The sequence below is a fragment of the Schistocerca gregaria genome, chromosome 8, assembly GCF_023897955.1.
Source record: "Schistocerca gregaria isolate iqSchGreg1 chromosome 8, iqSchGreg1.2, whole genome shotgun sequence".
Lineage (NCBI taxonomy): Eukaryota > Metazoa > Arthropoda > Insecta > Orthoptera > Acrididae > Schistocerca > Schistocerca gregaria.
Window position 1 is genome coordinate 146,425,731 of NC_064927.1, and position 12,651 is coordinate 146,438,381.

The following is a 12,651-nucleotide window of genomic DNA, read 5'->3' on the forward strand; positions in this document are numbered from 1 at the left end:
CTATTGACACGTAATCAGCATGGCTTCAGAAAACATCGCTCTTGTGCAATGCAGCTAGCTCTTTATTCGCCCGAAGTAATGGCCGCTATCGACAGGGGATCTCAAGTTAATTCCGTATTTCTAGATTTCCGGAAAGCTTTTGACACCGTTCCTCACAAGCGACTTCTAATCAAGCTGCGGAGCTATGGGGTATCATCTCAGTTGTGCGACTGGATTCGTGATTTCCTGTCAGGAAGGTCGCAGTTCGTAGTAATAGACGGCAAATCATCGAGTAAAACTGAAGTGATATCTGGTGTTCCCTAGGGAAGCGTCCTGGGACCTCTACTGTTCCTGATCTATATAAATGACCTGGGTGACAATCTGAGCAGTTCTCTTAGACTGTTCGCAGATGGTGCTGTAATTTACTGTCTAGTAAGGTCATCCGAAGACCAGTATCAGCTGCAAAGCGATTTAGAAAAGATTGCTGTATGGTGTGTCAGGTGGCAGTTGACGCTAAATAACGAAAAGTGTGAGATGATCCACATGAGTTCCAAAAGAACTCCATTGGAATTCGATTACTCGATAACTAGTACAATTCTCAAGGCTGTCAATTCAACTAAGTACCTGGGTGTTAAAATTACGAACAACTTCAGTTGGAAGGACCACATAGATAATATTGTCGGGAAGGTGAGCCAAAGGTTGCGTTTCATTGGCAGGACACTTAGCAGATGCAACAAGTCCACTAAAGAGACAGCTTACACTACACTCGTTCGTCCTCTGTTAGAATATTGCTGCGCGGTGTGGGATCCTTACCAGGTGGGATTGACGGAGGACATCGAAAGGGTGCAAAAAAGGGCAGCTCGTTTTGTATTATCGTGTTATAGGGGAGAGAGTGTGGCAGATATGATACACGAGTTGGGATGGAAGTCATTACAGCATATACGTTTTTCGTCGCGGCGAGACCTTTTTACGAAATTTCAGTCACCAACTTTCTCTTCCGAATGCGAAAATATTTTGTTGAGCCCAACCTACATAGGTAGGAATGATCATCAAAATAAAATAAGAGAAATCAGAGCTCGAACAGAAAGGTTTAGGTGTTCGTTTTTCCCGCTCGCTGTTCGAGAGTGGAATAGTAGAGAGATAGTATGATTGTGGTTTTATGAACCCTCTGCCAAGCACTTAAATGTGAATTGCAGAGTAGTCATGTAGATGTAGAACATCATACTAATAAGTGGGCTCATACTCCCAGCTATCCAGGATATCAATGGCCAGTTACAACATTTGCAGGCTGGCTTGCCTCAGGAAAGGATACAATGGCTTTACGGCACCATTGCCAACTGAGCCAGTGCATACATTCAGGTCAAAATAGGTGCAACACAGTGCTCATACAGCCAAGTTATTTGTAAATTTGACTCGAATTTGTAATCAATGAAATAACAACACATACCCTCTCAACATGTCAAGTTTCATTTTGTTTCCTCCTCCCCTTCTGGGTGCTTCAATTCTTTTGTGAAGAAATTCACAGGTTAAAAGAATTAGGGGTTCAGTCAAGATATTCTGATACATACATCAGAGAAAACTGTGCTTGGGGAAACTTGAAGCACAACTTTTCTGTATTACTGTATGTAGATGAAAAATATTCTGTGCTCAGCTCAGTATGTGACTAGTAACTGAAGACATCATGTTGGACACAGCAACCTAATAAATGCAAAAAGAGAGATAACTCAGTACAGTCTGTTTGTTTGAAGAAAGTACTTTACTTGGCATAACTGGCCAGTTTTTCTAGCATCTTGGTAGGGTACAGCTATAATATAATAGTAATAACTTAACTAGCTGTAAAATATCTTTGAAGATAGCTGTCACATCGGTACAAGATAACATTTCTTACTATACAGCGTATTTATGTTTAAAGTAATTAGTTATGTTACAAATATGGGACAATTCAACTAGAAATCTTTAGGGAAAGTTTTTATTGGTAATGAAGCTGTCAAGATTAATATTAAGATTACCTGTTAGAAAGAACGTAAACCTTTTCTGACCGCCTTTGTAGTTGTGACCTAAGATGTATAAGTTCCCAGAGGAAATGTGAATCCATGTCCTTTGCTGAACTTGCACGAACTTGTACTTCAGTTACAGGAATAAGAACTTGGTATCGAATTATTTCTACTTCACTGGAACTGCCTTTGCTCGACACTCCCTGCGTACAGCAAACAAAATTCATTAATCACACTATACCTAAGTATGATAACAAAATGTTTGTTGTACAATGAAATTTGTAGAATACTGAATTAGAAGTTTTTTAATATATGTTTTGCATTATTAATAGAGGAAAGGATTGTTCATGAGTTTAGTCAAAGGAATTGTTCAAGTGTATACAACAAAAAACTGGTTTGTCTAATATATTACACTCAAATAATTAATGTAATGCTATTTAAAAAGCATTAATATATATTCTAACCATTAGTTTCTTCTTCTGTCGCAATCGTTCCTTACAGAGGAACACAACTGCTGACTTGAATACAAAGCACATTGCATGGAGTTCAAGGCCTTTCTTTATCTTCCCTAGGAAGTCAGATATGTTCAACCATTCAACACCTCCATAATAAAGAAGATCGCCAGGTGAGAGATCAATTGGCTGAAACATAGACACCACATTTGTTACTTACCAAGTAATTACAATAAAATTTTATTAAGTGTGGAACCTATCCAAGACTCTCAAATATAAAAGAAACAGTTGTTCACAAAGGTAGTAAAATAACAACATCTAAACTATTTTCAGAGATAAAGTTCTTTCTGAAATAAGGAAAGTGGATGACTCCCAGCATCAGTACTCTTTCATTCCCAATAAAAGGCTATCTGGCTGTAGGAGGCTCAGATAAAATTATACATGTTAGGATTTCACAGCCAGTATTTACATTGATACTTTTAGGAAAACCAGAATGTGAACAATATGGTAATAGTGATATCTTTGCTATAGGGGATTAAACACTGATGCTAACAATGGTGCTAATGCTAACTTAATCCTTGTACATGGCATGGACACAGCGAAAACTCATGAGAGATGGCATTACTGACATTTTAAATTCATTTAAACAGCCTATGCCTGGTCACTGCATTTAATAGTGAAAAACAAATGCAGAGTGCTATCAAATTAACTGTTACTGACTAATCAGGACAGTAAGAAATATATTATCATAAATTCAAAAGGCTGTTGATGTTTCTTGGTGCCCTGAACAATACTTTCTGCTGAAATTACTTTTTAGTCAGCACACTGCCTGGTAACTATAACTTATTTTCCACCTGATGAACTGGTCACTGATACCAACAATCATTTAACTCATATGAAATGAATTTGAGCAGGTGTGTGGGTGTCAAGAGTAGTAACCTATGCAGACATGATGGAATTGAAATTCTGTGGTGTCCAGCTTAAGGCAGATATAAAGGCACAAAATATTTCATTCAAAAACACACACTACTTTGTTTCTTTGGAAACAGAAAACAAATGTTGAATGTTGTTGTTGTTGTTGTTGTTGTTGTTGTTGTGGTCTTCAGACCTGAGACTGGTTTGATGCAGCTTTCCATGCTACTCTATCCTGTGCAAGCTTCTTCATCTCCCAGTACCTACTGCAACCTACATCCTTCTGAAGTTGCTTAGTGTATTCATCCCTTGGTCTCCCTCTACGATTTTTACCCTCCACGCTGCCATCCAGTACTAAACTGGTGATCCCTTGATGCCTCAGAAAATGTCCTACCAACCAATCCCTTCTTCTAGTCACGCTGTACCACAAACTTCTCTTGCCCCCAATCCTACTCAATACTTCCTCATTAGTTATGTGATCTACCCATCTAATCTTCAGCATTCTTCTGTAGCACCACATTTCAAAAGCTTCTATTCTCTTCTTGTCCAAACTATTTATTGTCCATGTTTCGCTTCCTTACATGGCTACACTCCATACAAATACTTCCAGAAACGACTTCCTGACACTTAAACTTCTACTCATTGTTAACAAATTTCTCTTCTTCAGAAATGCTTTCCTTGCCATTGCCAGTCTACATTTTATATCCTCTCTACTTTGACCATCATCAGTTATTTTGCTCCCCAAATAGCAGAACTCCTTTACTACTTTAAGTGTCTCATTTCCTAATCTAATTCCCTCAGCATCACCCGACTTAATTCGACTACATTCCATTATCCTTGTTTTGCTTTTGTTGATGTTCATCTTATATCCTCCTTTCAAGACACTATCCATTCTGTTCAACTGCTCTTCCAAGTCCTTTGCTGTCTCTGACAGAATTACAATGTCATTGGCGAACCTCAAAGTTTTTATTTCTTCTCGATGGATTTTAATACCTACTCCAAATTTTTCTTTTGTTTACTTTACTGCTTGCTCAATATACAGATTGAATAACATCGGGGACAGACTACAACCGTATCTCACTTCCTTCCCAACCACTGCTTCACTTTCATGTCCCTCGACTCTTATAACTGCCATCTGGTTTCTGTACAAATTGTAAATAGCCTTTCGCTTCCAGTATTTTACCCCTGCTACCTTTAGAATCTGAAAGAGAGTATTCCAGACAACATTGTCAAAAGCTTTCTCTAAGTCTACAAATGCTAGAAACGTAGGTTTGCCTTTCCTTAATCAAGCTTCTAAGATAAGTCATAGGGTCAGTATTGCCTCACGTGTTCCAATATCTTCCCTGAGGTCGGCCTCTACTAGTTTTTCCATTTGTCTGTAAAGAATTCGCGTTGGTATTTTGCAGCCGTGACTTATTAAACTGATAGTTCGGTAATTTTCACATATGTCAACATATGCTTTCTTTGGGATTGGAATTATTATATTCTTCTTGAAGTCTGAGGGTATTTTGCCTGTCTCATACATCTTGCTCACCAGATGGTAGAGTTTTGTCAGGACTGGCTCTCCCAAGGCTATCAGTAGTTCTAATGGAACGTTGTCTACTCCCGGAGCTTTGTTGCGTCTCAGGTGTTTCAGTGCTCTGCCAAACTCTTCACGCAGTATCATATCTCCCATTTCATCTTCATCTACATCCTTTTCCATTTCCATAATATTGTCCTCAAGTACATCACCCTTGTATAGACCCTCTACATACTCCTTCCACCTTTCTGCTTTCCCTTCTTTGCTTAGAACTGGGTTTCCATCGGAGCTCTTGATATTCATACAAGTGGCTCTCTTTTCTCCAAAGGTCTCTTTAATTTTCCTGTAGGCAGTATCTATCTGACCCCTAGTGAGATAAGCCTCTACATCCTTACATTTGTCCTCTAGCCATCTCTGCTTAGCCATTTTGCACTTCTTGTTGACTTCATTTTTGAGACGTTTGTACTCCCTTTTGCCTGCTTCATTTACTGCATTTTTATGTTTTCTCCTTTCATCAATTAAATTCAATATTTCTTCTGTTACCCAAGGATTTCTACTAGCCCTCGCCGTTTTACCTACTTGATCGTCTGCTGCCTTCACTACTTCATCCCGAAGAGCCACCCATTCTTCTTCTACTGTATTTCTTTCCCCCATTCCTGTCAATTGTTCCCTTATGCTCTTCCTGAAACTCTGTACAACCTCTGGTTCTTTCAGTTTATCCAGGTCCCATCTCCTCAAACTCCCACCTTTTTGCAGTTTCTTTAGTTTTAATCTACAGTTCATAACCAATCGATTGTGGTCAGCGTCCACATCTGCCCCTGGAAATGTCTTACAATTTAAAACCTGGTTCCTAAATCTCTGTCTTACCATTATTTAATCTGTCTGAAACCTGTCAGTATCTCCAGGCTTCTTCCATGCATACAATCTTCTTTTATGATTCTTGAACCAAGTGTTAGCTATGATTAGGTTGTGCTCTGTGCAAAATTCTACCATGTGGCTTCCTCTTCCGTTTATTACCCCCAATCCATATTCACCTACTATGTTTCCTTCTCTTCCTTTTCCTTCTGACGAATTCCAGTCACCCGTGACTATTAAATTTTCATCTCCCTTCACTATCTGAATAATTTCTTTTATTTCATCATACATTTCTTCAATTTCTTTGTTATCTGCAGAGCTAGTTAGCATATAAACTTGTACTACTGTGGTAGGCGTGGGCTTCGTATCTATCTCAGCCACAATAATGCGTTCACTATGCTGCTTGTAGTAGCTCACCCACATTCCTATTTATTATTATTCATTATTAAACCTACTCCTGCATTATCCCTATTTGATTTTGTGTTTATAACCATGTAGTCACCTGACCAGAAGTCTTGTTCCTCTTGCCACCGAACTTCACTAATTCCCACTATATCTAACTTTAACCTATCCATTTCCCTTTTTAAATTTTCTAACCTACCTGCCTGATTAAGGGATCTGACATTCCACGCTCCGATCTGTAGACTGCCAGTTTTTTTCTCCTGATAACGACATCCTCTCGAGTAGGCCCTGCTCGGAGATCTGAATGGGGGACTATTTTACCTCCAGAATGTTTTACCCAAGAGGACGCCATCATCATTTAACCATACCGTAAAGCTGCATGCCCTCGGGAAAAATTACGGCCATAGTTTCCCCTTGCTTTCAGCCCTTCGTAGTACTGGCACAACAAGGCCGTTTTGGTTACTGTCACAAGGCCAGATCAGTCAATCATCCAGACTGTTGCCCCTGCAACTACTGAAAAGGCTGCAGCTCCTTTTCAGGAACCACACATTTGTCTGGCCTCTCAACAGATACGCCTTCGTTGTGGCTGCACCTACGGTACGGCTATCTGTATCACTGAGGCATGCAAGCCTCCCCACCAACGGCAAGGTCCATGGTTCATGGGGGTAGGAAAAATACTGTATAGCTAATGCTAAAAGTGACATTTATTTATATGAAGGGAGAAATAACTGACAGCTTTAAATGGAAATGTATGATATATATTCCAAAGACTAACACTACAAAGAAGTGCAATCAGTGCAGAGCATTCAGCCTCATATCACATGCCTGAAAAATAGCAACCAAGATAATCTGTCATTCCATAGATCAAAATGATCAATGATGATCTTGAAGGAGCTGTTGAATATGAGAGACAATACTTTCATTATTAGCAATTACACAAAAAATTCTTGAGATTTAACACATTGATATTGATCACCTTCATACACATAGAGGAGATGTTCCACAACACTGACTGGAACAAATTGTTCAAGAAATGAAGAACGTGGTAATTGACTATAGGGGCAAAATCATAACCGTGCAATTCTACAAGAATTATAATGCAGTAATAGGGAAGATTGAACCACAGACTAAGATATTAAAATGAGTAAAGCGAGGATGAGGTTTATCTTCACTCTTATTTAATTTGTGCATGTAAAATGCATCAAGGAATTTTCAGAACCCAGCCAGAATAGGAGAACAGTTGATGTATGAAATTAAAGTTGTTATAAGATATGATAGCACTGAGAAAGGAGGAAGTATAAGCAAGACTAACAACTTTTAAGTAGAGGAGAAAAAGATGATAACTTCCAGAAGGTTCTTTATCCTGTCTTCTTAATTATTAAACCTATACCACATTTCTGAGTGTTACTAGTGCCACTTATAACTTGCACAGTAAATGTGAATGTGAGATCACAAAGTAAATTTTTTAGATTCAGAGATTGATTCATTTTCATAAAACTACTTGTAAACTACTCAAGTAAAAAATTCTTTTTGTTTGGGCTAGATCTTGAAATCCTGTTAAGATTGGGAGCATAAGTGTTGGATTATAACTGTATGAACTAAATTCAGTGGCAAAGCTAGGAAAATAACTGGGGGTAGGAAAATTTTCTTTCTGGGAAGGAGCTGCTATCCAGTCAACACTTTATTTTTCTCTTATGCAGTCTATAAAATAAGTAATGGGCGATTAAATATTACAGAAATTGTTAAAATTTTACTTAAGATTTTTCAGATTGATTTTTATTACTCAGAATTTAGTTATCAGTCTCCTGATAGTAAAAATGCAGTTTATTTAAAGAAAAATTATGAAATTATCATGTGTACAAAAATTTCTACACGCATAAAAATTCATTGTTTTAAAATTACCATTTGAAATCTCCTTCATTTGGACATATGAAAAAAATGATTTCCTTTCCCAAAACAACATTTTCTGAACAAAATTATTTTTTAAAGAATATTCCAAATTCTAAAGATCTTTTTTGTAAAAATGAAACAAATTTAAATAACCAATACCAAATTCCTATTTTAATATGAAATTTCTAAAAAAATATGTAATTTTGTCAAAGTTAATGTCATAATAAGAAAATTATTGCAATTAAAAAAGTTCATATTTCAAGAACAGTCTAAAAGGGAAAGCAATATTACAAATATGAGCAATGCACCAACAATCCTCTCATTTCACAATATGTATTTGTTCTGTAAACATGCTGTGATGGATCTATCTATAGTTTTCTGTTGTGTAAACATACTGTACTGTGTTATTATAAGTTTTGTAGGTATTAAAAAAAAGGAGGAAAACATGTTTCAATCAACAGATATTGTTGTTGTGGTCCTCAGTCCAGAGACTGGTTTGACGCAGCTTTCCATGCTACTCTATCCTGTGCAAGCTTCTTCGTCTCACAGTACCTGCTGCAATCTATTTATCTCTTGGTCTCCCTCTATGATTTTTACCCTCCAAGCTGCCCTCCAATACTAAATTGGTGATCCCTTGATGCCTCAGGACATGTCCTACTTACTGATCCCTTCCTCTAGTCAAGTTGTGCCACAAATTTCTCTTCTTCCCAATTCTGTTCAATACCTCCTCATTAGTTGTGTGGTCTACCCATTTAATCCTCAGCATTCTTCTGTAGAACCACATTTCAAAAGCTTCTGCTCTCTTCTTGTCTAAACTATTTATCATCCACATTTCACTTCCATATGTGGATACACTCCACACAAATACTTTCAGAAAGAACTTCTTGACATTTAAATCTATACTCAATGTTAACAAATTTCTCTTCTCTTCTCAACAGATAACAAATCTGATCTTGCGCAATAATCTAGAAGCAAGACAGAAATATAGTTAAATTTGATTCTAAGTATCTCTTCCCAATATTAAATATGAAATGCAAGAATAGTGAAATTTCAAACCTAAAATGCACTTAATAAACCTTATTAGACTTATTGATATGGGAATGAATTTTAAAACTGTAATGCTCTTCTGAGATGAAATCTTAGAATTGTGTTGGTTATTGGGAAGAGAAATATTACAAACTGTCTCATCCAATGAGAAAGTATCACCAGATTTGGAAAATAACTGAACATTCAAGAACTTTTATGCAATATGGTAATTATTTGCACTCTTATGCCATTCAATTTACCACGAAGATGCTTATACTCAGAAATGATAAGACGTGCAAAGACTAAGTCACTCAGTGTCACAAATTATGCCTGTGTTATACATTTCTTTTTATGTGAACATCACATCAAATTAGTGAATAGAGTTTGCAAGATCAAGAAAAATTATAAAAAAAGGCATGCATTTTCTATTCTGTGACAGTAAAAATACTTATGAACACAAATACTACATGAATAAAGAAATAGGTCAGCTACAATATTCCCAGTTGTAAACATCAAAGAATAAAGTGGAAATTCTCACATTTAACATAGACTGGTATGAAGCACACACATTTCCAAATACTATGATGTACAACAAATATGTAATATAGGATCAGGGACACAATACCATTCAGAAATATAAATTATGTAAAAAGGAGTTTATGAAAACTGTGTACTTAAATAGGAAAATAGTGGTGTGATACAAAAATCTGTAAAGGATGTCATCTGGACCAGAAAGCAGGCTCATTTGGAAATATTGACAGACAATCTGCATAGGCACCAGATAATGCCATAAAAGGCAAAAATAAAACATTAAGAAGGTAATTTAAGCCGTAATGGACACAAAGGGAGAATACAAATTATTTGGTAACCATTTCATCTGCTTTTACATAAATCTACCAGATTCATCCAGTATCATGGGAAAACCAATGATTAACAGCCAATCTAAAATGAGTGTGAAGGAATCAAACAGATCATTAGCACAGCCCAAGAAACAAAAGTATGAGCCTGGTGACCTGTGCAACACTGTAGAATGTTGTACTTTCAAATGCAGCTGTTGAGCTTAATCAAAGCATTGAGTTGAATATCTGTGGTCTCTGTGGGTCACAATCTTTTGTATGTCTATTTTTTTATACACTTCTGTGCTTAATGCATACCTTGTTGTATCAAGTGAGCCACATGTGTCATTTGCTGTACATCAGCTAGCACTGAGTGTAGTAGAATGTGGAAGTTTCTTTTAAATTTTTCCTATAGAGTCAATTATAAGTGAAGTGTATTTTCTGGAGTGTCCGTGATTACTAAAATGCTGTGTAGAAGACAGACTTGTATCATAGTTACTGCATCTGTCCATGGCTAAATAGTGTTAAATGCTGAAGGCCAAATAAAATAAATAAACAAGTTTCTTTTAACATGAAGTGATCTAATAAAGTGTTGAGTAAAATGACTACCAGTGTTCTCAAACATGCAGATAATTGAAGGAATTACATGCAATGTAACTCTACTGCATTTTATTTCCACTTTAGGAGAATAAATATAAAAAACTAAGTGCTAATGATTTTCTGTGGATGTGGAACATCAAAAGATTCTAAATAGCATTTTATTTGTTTGAGCTATATTATTAGAACTGGATAGGTAAATTAATAAGAAGCAAGTAAATGGTTTACTCCATCTTATGAACAAAAGTAGCAGTTTATTAATTTCACAGAAATACTACACAAGTGCTATGGGTACTGATGCTTATTACCTGTTTACACGATTTCTGATGTTGCCTAAACAAGTGATCAAATATTGCTCCATACTCTTCATGTATCCTTTGCATTTCATTTATATGTTCAGCTACTTTCTCCATGCCCTTAAGGGCCTCTGAAATAAAAAGAATGTGTGTTTAAAAAAAATATGCACAAAGTTGATCACAGATTAATTGCAATAACTGAGAGGTGACAATGTTTTGTAAAGAAAGTAAATCAAAAACAGTCATGCCTCCCTAAGGGTCTGCTACATAATTATTTGTACATATTGTAATGTCATAACAAATCTATTGACTTGCATAACACTTCTGTGCTGTCAAATGATGTGGAACACTGCCTTTCCCATTATTCCAATGGCTCATCATCTCATTCCAAATCTGCTTAACCAACCACATTCTGACTCATTTACATCTTCTTTTTCAAGCCTAATTTGCCAACAAATCCATGGAACTGCCATAGGAAAATGGATGATGGCTTTTTTATGTGATTCTGTATATTGGTCACATAAAGAAAGCCTTCAGTTCATCCAATCCTGACCCTTCACAGATGAACAGATAAATGCTCTTTCCTCCAGTACTTCTACACACACTCTCAAATCTGTTTTACTGTTCCTTCATGGACACTGACCTCCACATGTTGGATACTTCCGTAGAAGCCTTAGTTGATATCAAAATTGTTAACCAACATGAGTTCGTCCTTTTTGACAGCTGTCATCTGTTCCATGTCACTCTCATGTAATTTTGATACTTGCAAACAATGCAGCTTGGTGTGATAAAGGAGTTATCCACTTATATTCATAAGTTTTCAACAACCTTTACAGACAGTTATTCCATAAAAAGATACCTGACCTCATACCTTTCCACAATCCTGGAATCATCACTGCTGCTAAATGGTACTATCCTTAACACACATGCCTTTCCAAACACAACACAATCTTTGCCATGGCTTTCACTATCTCATGTTTTGGAATGAGGCACAGGACATTCTATCACCACTCCTACCAACACACCTAACTGACTGAATATCCCATTACATCCATAAACCCTCATAGTCTCATTCTGCACCTAACTGTTACAAGACCTTACAGCTAACCAGCTGCCTACCTATATGAATGTTGATTGACAAAAATTGAGGTTGGTCTCACAAATTCAAACACATGCTTGCTAAGCATGCTGCACACCACAATGATAATTACTTGAACAGCAGCTTCAAAATACTGTGCCATTGGTAATTTTCTAACCTCCTACATCCTCAAACAAAGCACCATTCTCCAATCCCTATAACCAACATCATTCTATCTTAACCACACAGATCAGAGTTTTCCCTCCAGCACACCCTCTAGTTCTGAATTATGTAGGCCCACAGGCTAAATTGCTGCTAGAGCAATTGTAAAGGACTCCTTTTTACTCTTTTGTCTTTGTCTTTGCCTCCCACAGTTTTCCACCTTTGCCCCCAATGCTCTTTTGTCCTGACATCATACTTTGTTTTCCACTTCTCTCTCTCTCTCTTTCTCTCTCTTTGCTCCCCCCCCCCCCCCCCCCCCTAATATTCTACTCTAGCTATGTTGTATAGCAATAATGGAAATTCTAAGATGGAAAAACTAATAAAAGAAGGGAAAGGCACCATTCATCTATAGCAGATCAATATGTGATGCATAGACACCTGTAACAGAAAACAATGTTCTTTTGTGTTTTAGCTCCCTGGCCCTTTTTCTCATAGAAAATACAAACAATCACATACGCTACCAAACAGACACCCAAGCACGTGCTGCTGCAGAGGCAATTATGTGCATTTGTCTGTCTGTTTAGCTCTGTGAGTGAATGTTTATGCTTTCTACTAGAAGAACCACAGAGCTCAATAGCTAATGTACTCTGCTT

The 12,651-nt window shown here is 37.0% G+C and overlaps 1 protein-coding gene across 3 annotated transcripts in view; it reads right to left on the reverse strand.

The window, feature by feature from the left end:
* Positions 1-12,651, reverse strand: part of LOC126283955 (protein still life, isoform SIF type 1) — a 1,235,171-nt gene that overhangs the window by 45,156 nt on the left and 1,177,364 nt on the right. For all 3 annotated transcript variants that reach the window (XM_049982390.1, XM_049982392.1, XM_049982391.1), the window contains 3 exons: positions 10,771-10,889; positions 2,438-2,614; positions 1,989-2,176 (listed from right to left, as the gene is read on the reverse strand). In XM_049982390.1, the coding sequence (XP_049838347.1) occupies positions 1,989-2,176; positions 2,438-2,614; positions 10,771-10,889 (484 nt within the window). The remainder of the gene's footprint in view (positions 1-1,988; positions 2,177-2,437; positions 2,615-10,770; positions 10,890-12,651) is intronic.